This window comes from Lampetra planeri, chromosome 9 (genome assembly GCF_965212315.1).
Source record: "Lampetra planeri chromosome 9, kcLamPlan1.2.h2, whole genome shotgun sequence".
In the NCBI taxonomy this organism is placed as follows: Eukaryota; Metazoa; Chordata; class Hyperoartia; order Petromyzontiformes; family Petromyzontidae; genus Lampetra; species Lampetra planeri.
Window position 1 is genome coordinate 1755763 of NC_136115.1, and position 17551 is coordinate 1773313.

The 17551-nt window shown below is 48.5% G+C and overlaps 1 protein-coding gene across 1 annotated transcript; it reads right to left on the reverse strand.

The window, feature by feature from the left end:
• Positions 1 to 8947: 8947 nt before the first annotated feature.
• Positions 8948 to 17290, reverse strand: LOC144720542 (stromal cell-derived factor 1-like). Its single transcript, XM_078597334.1, has 3 exons — positions 17057 to 17290; positions 13515 to 13629; positions 8948 to 10955 (listed from the first exon to the last, which is right to left on the reverse strand). The coding sequence occupies exons 1-3, from the start codon at positions 17118 to 17120 to the stop codon at positions 10868 to 10870; spliced, it is 267 nt and encodes an 88-aa protein (XP_078453460.1). The 5' UTR covers positions 17121 to 17290; the 3' UTR covers positions 8948 to 10867.
• Between the last annotated feature and the right edge of the window lie 261 nt (positions 17291 to 17551).

Here is a 17551-nt window from a genome sequence, read left to right on the forward strand (position 1 = left end):
CACTCACTCGCCTTCACAAAATAAGATGGCGTCACAAGGGGCGAGATGTGTGACGTCGCGATGACGTCACATTGTAAGTCGAGCACGGGGGTGTGGTGTGACGTCATCGCCTCGGCGGAAAAGACTCTCCCCTTTCAACACTTTTCCTTTTATCGCCGTCTTTCGAGCAACACTTTGATCACGTTGCCTGATTTCCAATAGGGTGGAGTCCTTAAAACTACGCACGTGATTTATATCGGTTCATCTTCACGAAAATTTCCGTGACCCCCCATGTTCAGGACAGACCAAAAAAAAAGACGCGGAGGGACAGAGGTGACGCTGCTCCTTGCCATTTAACCCGAGTTGAAGCGCATTACAACGACAAAAAAAAAGACGGCGTGGCTTATCACCGGAGCCTGAAAACACAATTGTTAATCTCTTCAGCAAAGAGTTCAGCACAGGCTGTGGCGATGGCATGCGAGTGGCATTGTCCTCTTCGCATGAGACTCGGTGGACAAATTTGGCCCCATCCGGTCCACGCGAGCGACAGAAGCGAGGATTGTGAGCCCTGCCCCCCCCCCCCCCCGGGTGTGCCAGGCAAACACGGGGCCTGGTGCCATAACCCGGATGGCAGGAGCGGTGTTTATTCGCACGCAGAGGACATCAGCAGCTGCTTTTTTTGCCAGGCATTGACTCCTAGTGAACCCGGCAAAGATGCGGTGGAGGAGGAGGTGAGATGGTGGTGGTTGCTGGCTTTCAAGAGGGGCCCTTGTGAAAACTGCCTTCCCTCTGCGTTGATGTCTAAACTGCAGGCGTGGTATTTCCAACTGTCTCTCAATGTGGCCTTTAGAGCGCCATGGAGTGATATACTATTTACACGTATTAAGAGTATACTGCATTGCACGATGGCTGTTTCATCGAAACGATGCAGACTTCAGAACAAGCCCCATCGTGGATATAGTGCGGTCTCTAACGATTATTCAACCAGTCTCAGTCTGGCTTCTCTCCAAGCTGCAGAGAAGGCAATTGGTCAAACTATCAACTAATTATTGACGAATGTGTTGACTTTTTTGTTCGGTTTTTTTGTTGCAAAATGATGAACGAAAACTAAATTCCGTCGACTTGGGAGCAGCGTGGGATGGAGGGGTCTGGGTACGGGCTGCGGTGTCTCTGTCGAATCGGTCCTGAGTTGTTGTTGAGTTGTTATTGAGGAATATTTCACCGACGCCAAACTGCCAACGAGGATATTTTTTTTTCAATTCTGGCTCTTGCAAGAAGAGGCCTGAATCCTCCCAGTACAATGGCGGGGTAGGGATGCATTTCAGATGTCAACATTCATTGGAATTTATAAGGACAAAGTCAAGTGTTTTTAGGATTTCTGGCTCGTATCCAAATGAGTAGGAAATTCACATCAATGTCTTAACGCTGCTGCTGATGCCACGTGTCACTGCGAGACCATTGCCACAGTGACGTCCAAATTGTCATATCTCGGCCCGACTTTTAGATTTTTCATTTCATTTGAAAATCGAGAGGACCCTCTTCCTATCTATGCTGCCCGCCTTCGCCAACATGTACAGATCAGCGTGGAGAAGTATCGACAAATATCTTCCACAAGTGGATTGACAAAAGGGCTGTGTGTATGCAAGCTGTAGGCAGGCCACTTGAGCAGGAAGCTGGCTTGGTGGCGCTGTGAGCATTCGTAGTGAAACGCAACGACCATGCTTTATGATGTCAGTGTGTGTTTTGTGAGCGTGTTTGTTATTTTGCGTGGGGAGCGGTGGCGCAGTGGTTAGCATGCTGTGCTGCGAATCTGGCGACCCGAGTTCCGATTAACCGCTCACGGCCAACACAAGTCATAACGATTATCTAAATCGGTCGTGGGCCCTCCCCTCGGTCGACTCAGTGTCAAATGAGTACCTGGTGCGGTGTGTAAACTTTGCCACGAGGGATACAAATGAGTCCGGGCGTGGTACGTGTGTATGTTGAACTTCTTTCTCAACAAAATAGTTTCATATTCCTGTATTGTTTTCCTGTGATTTATGACATTTTCATAAACCCAGCAAGTGCCAAAGTAAATAGGCAGCCCTACAAGACCTGGAAAAACCCAGGGTGTAGCGTCAGAGGGATTAAAGTATTTAATAATGCGCAGCCATTTGTCAAATCCACTGCCACATGAAGGCCTTTCCATGTAGTTTGGTTATGGGGAGTTGTTGAACCATACTTCACCACGCTGGTCACTGTGGATTGGCGTAGGACTGGTTCACGTATCCCTCACCACTGACATTAGACGTGGGTTGGAATCGTACTCCGGTCGCTGTATTCCTAACACACGTCGCTAACCACCACGCCACCGCTCTCCCAAAAAAGGTAATACAATTCCGTCACGAAACGAAACATGAAAAAAAATCGCCTGTTGTATGTAAGTTGACCTTCTTTCGCACCGTACGTAACCAACCGTGCTAATTGGAGTTGCGGAGAGAAGGACAACAAATTAAACACAAAAAGCAGTTCTAAAGAAATTCGTTTTAATTGAGGTAATTTGAAAGTGCATAGCTCCAGTGGCTTCCGAATATATTAGAAGGAAGAGCGTTCCAGACGGCCACAGAAGCTCTGCTGAAAGCTCCCGATGCAGTGGTCATCTTAGATGGCGAGCCAAAATCCGCTGCGAGGATGATCGGAGTTTGCGTGCTTTATGTTCTTGGACGAGATCAGGAAATTTGACCACTCAGCCCAAAAGCGCACAAGCAGTAAATGTCCTGAATTGTGTCGTGGGCGGGAAGGCGATAATTTATTTTGTTTGTTATACACATCACCTTTCGTGCTGTCACTTAACTAACTGTCGAGACGAATGGGTTGTGTGTATTGCGCGCGTTGTTTGTGTAAGAATGTTTAAACTCGCTCCGGCTTGCGGCGGCTCTGGCACCGACACTCACCACATGCGCAGCTCCTAGGAGGTGCAACCGACACGAACCCGAACCTACCACGTCACACCTACGATTAGAGTGGTTTGCTACGTACGGTGCGAAAGAAGTTTAACATACAGTACATACATCACCCTAACCCTCACTGTTGACTCAACCCTGCCACTGATTCAAACTCTACATTAACCAGAACCCTCACACGAGCACTCATTATAATAACCTGAATGGAAATCTCACTTTACCACTAATTATAACTCAAACCCTAACCTTTAACCTCACCTAATCCTAACTCTAACCTTCAACACCACACTACCACCAATAATACGCCCTAATATTAACCTTTTTCCTTACAGAACCCTAATCACAACCTTTAGTTTCACACAACCCTAGACCTAACTTTCAACCCCACTCAACCACTAATCACAAGCGTAAGAATCAACCTCCCCCTCCCCCAACTCTAACACCACGATATCCTTACCCCTAACAATAACTGTCACCCTACCCAGAACCCCAGGTCCAGTGGCGTAGCCATCAAGTGGACAGGCCGTACAAATGCACCGAATACCACAGGTCTGAATTGGGCCCCAATTAATTCATTGTACCAGGGTCCATTACATTCACACTACACCAGTGCCTAACCCCCAGTCCTACCCCAAGTCCCAGTCCTAACTCTAACCCAGACTCGCCCCTTTAATCCTCATCCTTGCCATGAAACGCAAACCTTGGGTTTGCCAAATTTTCCGCCGTAGACCAAACCCACATATACGTCTCAATAAGCCTAGATCTGTCGAAACTGTGCAGAAAATTGTGATAAAGTTCAGCAAAATGCCACCACATCTCGGCACGAATCAGTTACTATGACCCGATCACAGGCGTCAATTTCACAGGTTGTCTGGGCCAAACCCAGACACGTGGTAACCCCGACATTAACGCCGACGAAAAGCTAAATGTTGCAATGAATGCAGTTTAACGGGTAGGCTTTCGCGACCAATATTATCCATTCTAAAGTTGTTTTGGGTTAGAGCGGATAAATATAAATGTGTCGTTAAACCTGCCTCCACCTGACACAGCCAATTAGTAAGGTTTGTCACGTTAACCAAACGTGCCAATTAATGAGTCCAACACCGGAGTGTTGGAAAGTAAACTCCTAGTACTCGAATTGTAAATGTTGTAGTGGGTTTACTCTCCACCACACTGCTGTACCTGTAACGAATTGGCATGTTTTGTTTACGTTAAAAACCTTACTGGTTGGCTGATGTCGGGTGGAGGTGGGTTTAACGACGCATTTATATTTACGCGATCTAACCAACAAAAATTACTTTAAGTTTGAATGCAGTTCTTGTCTAACGATTGTGTACGGTCCAGTGCCGATACCATCCAGTGAATATGGCTCGTGGAACTTCCCTTTGCAATTTCATTAAACTTTACAGTGATATTGCAACAATAATGATGACGACAAATAATACAATTGCCGTTGTATTTATCCAGGAGAGTCTCAGTGAGTCTCTGCACTGTTATTCAGGAGGGTCCTGCGTTGTGATGATTGGCCAATTTCATTTTGCGGAGTGTCTCGCTTCTTGTGGTAGGCAGCCAGAGGGCTTGGACAAACCCCACCACACACACGAGGAGATAACTCTGGAAGGGTAGGTGCACGGATGCAATTTCTGTGCTGCCATCTTCATGAACACATTTCAGTGTGAGCCACCAACCCTTGTCTTCAACATGCTGGATCACACGTGTGGCCCACCGCACCCAGATTAATCAGCGACATGCAAGAATTACAGCACCCAGATTACACGGTGCACATGTTCGCGGTTGCGCTGTGTAGCTCTCTGATGGGGTTTCGGGTTGTTACCGCATGTTGTTTTTCGGAACGATATCCGACGTTTTGCTGCACGTGCTGGGAGCTTATTCAGGAACGGAACTAATGCAGTTCCTGAAGAAGCTCCCAGCACGTGGAACAAAACGTCAGACATCACGCCGAACAACACGACACGGTAACAACCCTAAACCCATCGGAGCACCCAGGTGCTTTTCATCATCAATGGTGACGTCTAACGCAAACATTAAAAATTACCTTTATTATTTTTCATACAGAAATGATACCGTGTTTACATGTATACTGCATTTCAAAGATAATGACCTTAATATAACTTACCAATACATTCATTCGGAATATATTCATATGGCTCAGATAATACAAAACAGTGACGTGTTTAGAAGTATAACTGTGTCGACAATTACAATTATGACTGTGATGGATGCGGTAATCTACATCCGAATATGCACAGGGGATCTGCCAGAGTTTTTCTTTTTTAGTAACAGTGTAAAAACAGCTTCGGGCCATGAGCCCCAGACCAGATGCTTTACTTTGTCGGTACCATCTGGGTGAGGTGGCATGACACGGTGAATTGCGCGATAACTATTTAAAACGAGTGCATGGGGTTATCGAGTAATTCACTCTGTATCGGCCGTAGTCATGAATCGGTGTGACTAACGATGTGATTGCGACCTTAGGAGGTACCGATTTCTGCTCCAGCCCATCGACTGCTTAGCTCCGAATTCAATTAAATAAAAGGCTTGCAACCGGACGTACATGCGGAACTTGTGAAAGTGTTTGCATCTCAAAATCAACGCTTTGTCAACATCGGAAAAATGTGTGCGTTTTTTGTTATTTAAAAAATAACTGTCTCAGCCTTGCTCATATGAACGTAGCTCAGCCAGGAGGATAAAGGGACAGTTTCACCTGCGACTGTGGAGCAAACCGAACCGTGGATCGCAAGGTCACCCTTCTGATCGCCCATCGAGGCCATTGAGTGGTGACACCAGGTCAGTGTTCTTTACACATTTGCAGACGAGGGCCACGTTTGCCAATAAGACATCGCCGGTGTGAACCCATTGGGGGGTTTGACAGCAGCACGGTGATATTGGGAGGAGGGGGGGGGCGTTGTCACGTGTTGTGTATTTGTCGGGGGGCCGCACGTCAGGGGCCGCACGAAAGGCCACCAGTGGCCTTCAGTCGCCCAGGGGCCCTGGCAATGAAGGACGCTCCACCAAAGGCATTCACAGGCCGTGGATTGATACATTTTGTTGCCTTTCGAAAATTCAGTGGATGTATCTCTGCGGTACCCCACGAAAGTGGAGGAGAAGGTTTGATGCCGATTTGCAGTTGACGACGCTCTCTTTAATGGTACGTGAGAATGCCTTCAAATCGCGGTCGATTTCTTCAGCGAAGAATCATTCCAAATTTGACACGTGTGGATTTTCATTACGGTTTAAGTCGCGCCTTTCATAGCTAATTTCATGAGTTTGTTTTTGCATAGCGACGCAATGGCAAATGTGTCGTAGCGTAGTAGACCAGTACTGTCGACAACGACTTTGAGTATATATCGACACACAAACACACATTTCTCTAAACGAGCTTGAAAACTTCCTTCCAAGAACAATTAAAATGTGTCAATGTAATGATGTGTTCAAGTTGCTTTGGTTAACTGTACTTTATTTTGTCCGTACATTGTTGACAAAGTGTCAGTGAATCGTAGCTTAGTGTGTATCGTAGAGTATTTAAATTTTCATTTTAAAATATGAAATATATATTTTCCAATATATATAGGTGACAAAAATATATATTTGAGGAACGTGTTAAAAGAGTGATTTGATATAAGCACATTGCTAAAGACATTATCCAGCAAACATTCCAACGTTGGGTCGACGTTGGCATGTGATTGGAACCATTCGGCCCAGCGTTGACTCAGCGTTCCATGTTCACTCCGTATCTGTTCCATTGCAAAAGCTAGTATTTTTTTATAATCACACCATGAGCAGCAGCACCAGCATCACCAGTTCAGTGGAATCATATTTACGAATGATATTGGTCAGCTGCAAGTACATTCAACTATAGGGACGTTCACACGGCACGGAGCAGATCGCCAGAGGTTGGGGCTTGCACATTTTGCCCGAAGGCAACAATGTCTTAAAATATATCTGGCCATTTCTGCTGACATTTTATTTTCGCCGATGACTGCGTCGTGGCCGGTATGGGAACCCGAGAATGTTTTTTGTCTTTCCTTCTGATATTCGGAAGCCACTGGAGCAATGCACTTTTAAACCATCTACATTGAAAACTAATTTGTTGACAACTGCATGTTGTGTTTATTTCTAGATTTGAAGCTTTCGTGACTGCAAGTTTTTTCGGTAAAGTCACTTTGTTGTGTTTAGTTTGTTGTCTCTCCGCCACACCACCGATTAGCACGGTTGGCTACATACGGTGCGAAAGAAATTCAACACACATACGAATACACGTGCGTGTGTATATATGTGAAGCGCTGGTGCAATGGTTCGCGTACTGCGATCTAAAACCGGCATGCAGAGTTCAACTCCCGGCCGTGGCTAACCTCAGTCGTGAGTGAACCGCTCCTTCACCAACCCGGACTGGCCAGAGTGGTGATGTCTGGCCAGAAACATCTTCATAACCAGCACAGCATGGTAGGGGGGGCTTAATTTATCAGTAGATTGATTGAGGAATTTACGTGATTTAATTTATTGCCAGTGGCGGAGAAGTTAGAAAAGTTAAATACACACGAATGCTGCTGCTTCAGCTTCGTTTGACCTTATTGATTGCCCCCATCGTGATGTATGGCATATGGTTAATAAGCAACCGAAAATAACAACGTTATTGTGACTTTTATAATGACCGGAAAAGTGCATCAGCCTTTATTTTTACTTAGACGTATCCTTCATAATCCATTTTCCCGTTGGGCTGCGCTGATGTTGTAAAGGTCAAAGGTTGCAGCCCTGGAATTGCTCGCCAATGCTGGATGGGTTTTGTGTAGCCTATACTCCCCGAACGCCGGCGAGACGTCTCGGCCGAGGTCGGGAGCACCCCACAACTTTACCCCGCCACACGTGATGATATGCCTATCATCGTGGACTAACGAATATACAATTGGCCCATATAAATCTCAAATGAAAGTACAGCGTTTTGGAATGCAATTGGCATAAATGAAACTACATATAAAAAATATAATTATTAACTGTGATTCGGCCATTGATTGCTGCTGGGTGGACAGTAGCGGTAAGAAACCTTCCCCAACATTTCGATGTAAAGTTTTCGTGACTGCAGGGATTCATCTTCTTGGTTCTTTCGGTAAAGTCACGTAGAATGGAAATAATAAAATAATAAAAATAAAACATAATAAAATAATTCTCACGACGTTTCGGCCACAACGCAAGCAGCCGTCCTCAGGTGAAGAACAGGTCTATCGAGAAGACAGAGTCTGAATGACTCTGTCTTCTGGATAGACCTGTTCTTCTACGTGACTTTACCGAAAGAACCAAGAAGAAGATTTCCCCAACAGTTCCGCTGCCGCGCTGGGAGTTGGAATCGTTACGAGGGGAAGCGCCGTGCAGCCTCGCTGGACGTGACGAACGCCAGCAGCTCCGCTTGGCCACCGCCGGCGTGTGCAGGTCGCACCCCGCGGCGGTTGCAAACACAAACATCGTCCGCCTCTTCTTTTCGCCGCCTTCGTAAATCTTCATGTTGTTTTTCTGACAAGAGGTCCACGTTCTGCATCCGCCCACCCCACCCACCCACCACCCCTCTCTGAACCCCCCGCCGCCACCCCACCACACGCCCCCCCCCCCCCCCAATGCCCTGCCCCCTGCCACACGCCAAGATGCATCTTTTACTTTCATCCCCAATGAAAACAACGAGGATGGATGGGGAAGTTGAGGCACTGCAGAGCGGACGCGGTGTCCATCTGTCAAAGCCAACCGACGGGAACCGACGACAACAGAGCCACGTCCTGATCTCGATGAACCGCATGAACCGCACCGAACATCGGTTTCGCGTTCGTGCTGGGTTGCGCCCGCGTGTTGGCCGACGCCACGCTGCACGCGCCGGGAGCCCATTTCAGGACGCGGTGCCGACCGAACAGCACGCGGCACAGCGCGATCGGGCAGCCGTACGGCACAGCGGCGAAAACCTTCCCACGGACGTCACGAGAACGTTCGGCAAAATGCGAACCTGGATGATGAAGCTGATCGGCTTTACTCCTAGGTGATACGCGGCTAAGCTCGCTGCAAGTGATGTTAATTTGCGCTGAACACCGCGCAGGATAGTGACACAAATAGAAAGCGTCGAGGTGGTCGGGTGTCGAACCCAGGTTCTCAGCAGTGCCGGCTCAGAGCACGAAGCGCTGAGTCGGCACTGTTGAGACCCTGGGTTCGAATACAGATTTCGGCTGCCCGTGTTTAAACCAAGTTAGCAAGGATCATCGCGGTTCCTAATAACCGCACAAACAAAAAAGCCCTACTATATTTTATCCGTGTGTTTTGTCCACTTACTTCAGCTAAATTCCACCTCTAGCAATTAACACAAAGACGGGGTCTAACTGTCAAGAAACCAACATTCCACTGCAGTGGTGAGTGCGGCAAGGCGAATCACCCCGTGGGTGGAGAAGAAGCCACTTGAACGGATCGCAGGAGGAGTTCTGCGTTATCTCCTTGAACGGGACGTTCTCTTGACACGCACGGGGTGATATGCACTGCTCCCCGTGAGAGTCCCCAACAGATACTCCCTGCCGCGGCACTGACAAGGGGAAGGAATTAGCAACTAAAAAATAAGCACGCAAGACGTGGAGGAGTTGGGAGAAATGTACACGAGTGCGGCACCGAGTGTGCCACGCGGGTGAGTGAAGCCACGGGGAATCCGCGAAGACCTTCGAGGAATCTGTCAGAATTTAATTCCATTGGCTCATGTCAGACACAGAGCTCGCCTCTCGTGAAAGAAATCACGCGGCAACAACCACGCAGCGCCGATATAATCGGGGGATCGTGTGTAGGGGGGGGGGGTGATCGAACGAGGCAAACGCCATCAAAGGCCACCCCTGCAGCAGTCTGGGCCGCCACGCGCTATGTGGAGCCTTTCAACGGCGCGCAGAGGCGAGCTGAAGGATGGAGGGGGGGTCGTCGTTCAGGCAGCCTCTGAGCGCCTTCGATTTGTGCGGTTGGCTACGGACGTTTCGAAAGACGTTCGCCGTACACACGTGGGTGTTACGGGAGAAGCGATTGTGCGTTGAGCTATTGTGGCAAAGAACACAGCCTGCACGGCTATTGGGGGATATCTGTCGTTGCTTGCCGTGCGGTGGAGAGGGAAAGATTGCTCTTAGCATCGAGAGAGAGAGAGAGAGATCATTACATATACAATGATGATGATAATAACAATGCTATTTATTTACCTATCAACGAAAGTATCACCGAGTTTCAAGGCTCCGTTTTTAAGAGGGTCCTACACTGGAATGGTTGGCCATTTCCATGGACAGCTGTTTTGGCTTTGTGTGGGAGGGAACTGGAGTTCTGCGAGAAAGGCCCACCTTGTATATGAAAGGGTTAACACTCACAGCTCTGCAACAGGAAGTGGATTGACAAACCCGCTCGTTGTACTGCCACCTCCTGACCAACTGACAGCCCAATGGGTTTGGGGGTTTCACGAATCTGTGCGATCCTCCAGCCCTTGCCTCTGACCCCGCCGGTTCACAGGCACGAGGCGGAGAATGTCTGGGAGCACGGAAGAACGCGAGGTGCAAGAGGACCCCGGTTTAGTGGCTGCAAGGGCGGTCGTGTAGTAGCACCGTGGGCATGGGCCCCGGTCAAGGGGATGAAATGGGGGCCCCTTCTAAAGTACCCCCCCCCCCCCCACACAGCCCCCCTTTGTAACCCGGTGCCTGGGCCCCACCCGGCTCAGTTGCTCCACCTGCACACTCCGTAGCCGCGCCACCGCGTACGAGAGAGCACGCGGACATTTTTTTGTGGCGAGCCCGAGGGTAAGCGGACGCAAGTGGTTGGGGAGAAGCAATCCGGGAAGTTTTGAAAGCTCAGAGAGGTGGGGGGAGGAGGGGGTGGGCGGGGGGTTGGGGGGTACTCCGACGGGTTCAGACTCAGGAGCGAGATCCCGCCTCTGCCCGCCCCTAGCGTCGCATCTGTTGAGTGACTTGTCGCAGCCAGCGCATCTTGGGGTTCACGCACACGCGCTCCCCCGTCTTCTTCAGCACGGCGCTGCAGGCGGGCGGGCGGGCGGTCGGTCGGGGGAGGAGAGCAGCAGGGTGAAGTTGGTGGGGGGGGGCGGGCGGGGGGAACAAAACAAGGAGGCAGCAGGGAGTGAGTGAACGCGACGTCGTCACACGTAGCGCACGCGCAGCGCGTTGGCAGCTTGGACCGCGTCCTTCACCGCCCTGGCGCCCTCGACGTGCACTGCATGAGAGGCGTCGTCTGGACAACGGATGGTCGGTGCGCGTTGGTGAACGCTTGCGGCATGGACGGGGGGAGCACAACAACAGTGCGTCGTTCTGCACAGGCCTGCCACGTGGCCCCGCAACAGCCTCTATCTATGACACCCTGTATGCACGGTGGTCGAACATCCAAGCAGTGGACGTCTGTGACAAATGAGCTTTATAGCTCATCGGATTCCTCCAGTATGAATACTGATTCTGATTCTGAATGTCCTGGGGCCCGTCACGAGCGGACGCTTTAGTTTCGTGTCATTTACACGTTAACAGCAGTAAATCTGCAATGAGTGGCCGGTGTGTGCTTGGGCTGGAGTTTCACTGGCACAGGATGACGTGGAAGCAGCCAAGCGGCCGACCGGGTCAGAGTGAGGAGGCGGGAGGGCCTTGAGCTGCGGTGCCCTGCCACGAACTCACGGGCGGCTCGGCGTGACCCCGTGACCTATGACCTCGAGAGCAAGCGACCCGACCGTTCCTTTTGTGGCAAGGGTCAGCGTGAAACTGCACCGGGGGTTACACATTTGTTCGTGAGATATTTATCCTGTCTGTCTGCTCTACAGCTTTAAGGAAGTGTTTATTTATTTAGGGGGATAAGGGGGGGGGGGGACACTTTCCTCCTGAGGTTGAAAGTGAATAATTAAAGAAATAATTTTTACCGTTTCTGCCGTGAATACAGGAGGTGTTACGGTGTACAAACACCAAATAGACACCTACAGTATTACAAGGCATCAAGTCTGCATTAACCACACAGATTTGTGGTAAAACATGCAGACAAATATGCTTTGGCCGTGTAAGCATTGTCCTTGAAGCTGATTAGCCTGCACCAGAGACAGCCTCTTTCATTGCTTTGTCTCACCCCCACCAGTGCGAGATCAAAGGCTTCCAAAAGGCAAACAGTACAAGGGCAATGCAAACACCAACTAATTAATAGCTCTGGTTAAATAGTTACATCTTAATTCTAGATTTGAAGCTTTCGTGACTGCAAGGATTCATACTCCTAGGTTTTTTCGGTAAAGTGACGTAGGTAAAAAAATAAAATTTAAATTAATAAAAGTAATAATAGAAATAAAATAAAGTAAATGTTTTATTTTATTATTTTATTTCTATTATTACTTTTATTAATTTACATTTTATTTTTTTTACCTACGTGACTTTACCGAAAAAAACTAAGAGTAGTTACATCTTAATATCTTGATACTGGCAAAAGAGTCACGTGTATATAAGGTTGCAAGTGTTTATACATTAGCGGTGCCCGTCTGTCTGTCTGTAATGGTACGATAGCTCATAAACAGAATACAATGCGAATGGAACCATGATGAACCTGCAATGCAGAAATTGGCTGAATTGATCAAAGGATCAAAGGATCAATTCAGACACGAACTAGAGAAAAAAACACGATTACTTGCAAACATGTCAATGGTTTTGCTCTCATAGCTGCCCATCAGCTGTTAACCTCCAAAGGCTCCTCACGGAGTCCACGCACGTCCGTGGCTTTTCCTGAAATTATTTTAATTGTGACTACACAGAGGAATATTGGGAATGTCAAGAGTTGAACACCGTTAACTCTACACACGAGCACACATTGGATTTCCATTCGGAGTTGGGAGACAATGCAATATACTCAAATTAAAGTCTTCCTGTATTAAACACGTATGATTTCGCGACCAATATTCATGGTAACGTATTCTTTTTTGCATTAAATCGCGTAAATGTGTGATAAAACCTACCTCTACCCGACACAGCCAATCAGCACGGTCGCGTGACAATCAGTTACCATTTCGATTTAAAGCTTTCGTGACTGCAGGGATTCATCTTCTTGGTTCTTTCGGTAAAGTCACCTGAGGACGGCTGCTTGCGTTGTGGCCGAAACGTCGTGAGAATGATTTTATTAGGTTTTATTTTTATGATTTTATTATTTCCCTTCTACGTGACTTTACCGAAAGAACCAAGAAGATGAATCAGTTACCACTTAAGCACGGCGATTGTGAGTTTGTCTCTCTCTCACAACATTGCCCCGGAGAACCCGGAGTTGCCCGTCAACTGCGACGTGTCGCCTCGTTTGCACCAAACCGACCGAGTCGTCACCTCACGAGTGGAAACGTGAAGGCACGAGGCACAGACCGTGCGGCTCTGGGGCTGCAACCCGAACGATGGACCACGCAGCAAACCGACTGCAGTCTGCGCTCCTGCGATGGCGGAGCCACAGCAAAACTACACGAGATCACTCCTGAAGCCCTCTCGTTCGTGACCAGCAGACCTCGACACTGGCGTTTAGGCAACGTGTAGCTGCTGCCATCGTGCGCATGCGTAGAAGAGGATCGTCGTCGCTTACATGACTTGGATGGGGCAGTTGACCTGCTTGAAGATGTCAAGCTTCTTGATGGTGCTGGGCTGCACGTTGCGCGAGTGGCGACACGGGCAGCGTGACTGCATGGCGATGGTGATTCCTGCAGGAGAGAGCGAGAGAGAGAGTGGTGCATGCAGGGAGGAGAAACGGTCAGAAAAACGAGACAGGGTCGTGGGTAGAATCTCACGATCACTATTCCTACGATATACCAACATTCCTCCCTGGGCTCATAATGAGCAAGTGTCCTCATTCCAAGCTAAGAATGAGGGACACGTGGACTATAGAATGTACGCAAGTCGGACACACATCATTGTGACCGTGAAGAACGGTAAGCGAGCCTGGGCAGGACGCGTCGCTGGACGGGACGATGACCGAGTGGCCGAGATGATCGGCCGAGTGACAGATCGAGGCAAGAAGACACGCAGGGAATGTGAAACTGCAGACTTTTTTTTATTTTACCAGGTAAGGCCCACGGAGTTATATAGCTCTTTTCAGACGCGACCTGGCCACAAATGATGGCTCAACGAAGTGGCTTATCGTGTGGAAATTTAAAGCAGCCAAATGCTCTAAACACATCATTCTAAAAGCGGAGGACACGGGGAAAAATCCACGCGACCGCGGGCAGAGAGCCACACAAACTCCAACTATGAAGATGTCAGGGTTGGGATCTAACCCACGACCTCCTGTATACCAGGCGTAGTAGCTAACATCTCGCCACCTTATGTAGCGAAACCGTGCTAATCGGAGGGAAATGTCTACCATGGACGAGATGGAACGAATTAGTCCGCTCACGTGCAGGAGCGAGATTGATCGTAAAGTCACAGAACCTGACGGCCATAGGAGGCCTTCATCCAGCAATGGATCAACCATGGCCGATTAAGTTTTTACATTGTTTCAAGTTGGTTCTGTATTGTTATCTATTTTTGTTCAGAAAGAAAATAAAAAAGAGTCCAGTGTAGATTTACGGTCAGGGTTTTGGTTGTAAACGCAACGATTGCGGACCACCGAAATCATCCAGATGCCACCACACATCAATGTCTGAGAGCGCCATCTCTGATATTTACCCATGGATCGTGATGTTCTTTCGTACGGCTGATGATGTTGATGCAGAGCGACAGCTACAATTTCACATTCAAGTGGTCAAGCCAGACGACCGGGTTAGGGGCAGTAGTGGAGTGTACTATCGCTCTGACGATGTCTCCTTCGTATTTGTGGATCGGGGCATTGCGTCGTTACACGTTGTAACGTCTGTTTTGGATGACCACAGTCGCACACTGCTGGATAATTTTTTATTTTTCATGTGTGCATCAGGTATCCGCATCTGCCACGGTTTGTGCAGTGGATGCGGCTTCGGGTGGACCATCAGCTTCGTGGAAGGATCGTGATGCTGCACACGGACTGACCTGTATGACCCCACAACTAGGACAATGTCTCTAAACAGAACGAGAGTCTGCTGACTTAGACCGAGTACTCCCTCTTCAACGTAGCGTTCATCACCGTTGTCGTCGTCATTATCGACATCATCAACAATTCCTCCTCTTTATCATCAATATATTTATCCTGCTGTTCATCATATTCATCATTAATCACTCCTCCTCCTCCAACACCACCACCACCACCACAGCTGCAACTCACTCACGTGCAAGATGCACAGCTAACGGCACTACAGCAGCCTCCTGAGAAATATCCATTTGTCTCAGAGGGCTCTCAAGTGATTTTAAACTTAGGTCTTTCACTTAGAGACAGAGAGGTAGGATGTATTCGCCGCTGTGAGCTGAGAGTCTGCAATCTTGACCCCCACTTCGCACTGAGAGTCTCTTTTCTGAGCTCAAATTGAAACCGGGCTAAATGTTGATGGGTCGGTCAACTATCAACCTTAATCTATACTCGTGCGGGATCTCACTGATACGATTGTCTCTTGCGGTGTGGAGGGGGGGGTTACTTGGGTAAGTACAGTACCAGGAGCTCCATCTATAGATGCACAACTGATTGCTAATGCCTCACTCACTTTATTTTCAAAATGCGATTGAATCTTGTGAAAGCAATGGCCCCATATTTTACAGAGGACCAGAGAATGAAGGTGGTAGATTCACTGTGACAAAAGACAAAGGTTCTTCGCACAGCCTCAACAGACTTTTGGGGCAAGTGCTGTTGTCAGCACCACGCCAGACCGGCTTTATCCCTTCCGTGGCGATGTTTACACACTGCACCAGGTACTCATTTTATGCTGAGTCAGCCTAGGGGAGGTCCAGGACCGGTTCAAATCATCGTCACTGGTGTTTCTGGCCGTGAGCGTGAATCGAACTCGGGTCTCTGGGTTCATAGCGCAGCACGCCAACAGCTACGCTACCGCTCCCCACGCAAACACACATACACACCGCGCCTATTCCAATGATATTAGACATGAGCGTGCACCACAGCAACGGGAAGAAAAAAGACACGATTTACAAACAGTATCGCAAATGCTGTGCCCCGGGTTCGATTGCAGATGCAATAACTGTGAGAACGGAGTGTGGTTGCGACTACACGAGGTCCTGTTTAACAGTCGTCAAACGTAATCTAAGAGCGTAGAATCTGTCCCACTTATTCTGGTTTGGTGGTGGTAATCGGATCATCCTGCGTACCGATTAAATCCACACCACGCCAAGGGCGGCAGTAGAACCTTCACCAACAACACCACAAAGCCAGGAATACACAAACCAGTGCCGCTAGACTCAGCACATCACCACGCGCATCATCGTCATCATTTGATGGATTAGTTAACGAGTTGAGAACTCAATGAGACAGAGACTATTTCTCAAAGGGGACTTGAGTTACAGAGGCAGACACGCAGAGCAGTGGCGTCGATGTCGAGTGTGCAGGCGGTGCAACTGCGTGAGCCCCACGGACTGGAGGGGCCCAGGCATCTTACTAAGACGGTTGGACAAAGGGCCCCCATGTCATGTCTTGCACCAGGGCCCATGCCATACACCTGCGATTATCACGGTTAGCTACGTACGATGCGAAAGACGTTCACCATTCGTACATGCATACAAAGAAAATATGGCAATGAAATATAGGCATTGTAAAAAAACAATAAAGTGCACACATCAAATGTACATATCACGAATGTTTGTTTTTTAAATATGTCAAATAATCCTTGTAATTATTTACTAAATACAAACATCGCAAAATCAGTGAGTCATGTGAGGAACAGAGATGAATGATTGCATTCAAATTTTACAACAATCCGGTTTCTAACGGGAAAGTATTTGGATCACATTTTTAATTATTCAAATACTTTGATCAATTCACCTCTGGATGAATGCCTCCCTTATGCTATACATGTATCACGTGTCCCATATAACACATGTCTCACATGTATCATATGTCATATGCCCCTTGATGCTGACCGTGGCCAGAAATCGAACTCGGGTAGCCAGGTTCACAGTGCAGTGCGCTAAACTTCTGCACCACCGCTCCGAACAGAAGACTTCGTAACATTTTCACATGAATAAATTATTAAACGCTCGAGTCTGTATGGGTACCTTGGGAAAGGTCAAATGCTGCCAGGCAGCAGACAAGGAAGCCGATGAAAAGTAGCGCTCTCATCTTGATTCCAAATCCTCGGGCAGCACGGACTTAGCTCACGGTGAAAAGTGGTGGTTGTCTGCAGGAGAGGGCGCTTCGATTCACGGTCGCGCGGTGTCTGCTGTGTGAAGAACGCTGCCTCCTTGCTGGCTTTTATAACCAAACGGTTGAGTGCGGAAATGTCCACTTCTCTGGCAGGAGAGACGGGAGGCAGTAAATTATTTGCCTGGCGTTCAAACGCCTCGGTTGGTTCTAGATCACCCCCATCCATCCCCCAACCCCAGACCACCTCCCACTGCCCCCCCACACCTCGCCCCCACGCTGAGACAGATTTAGCCTCCCATCCCCTGGGGTTCAGCAATCCCAGCGGGATGAATAATACAGCCAAAGTAACTGGCACTGGGACACGTACTTCTAAGCCAACATAATAAAGCCCAGAAGTTTGGTTCCAA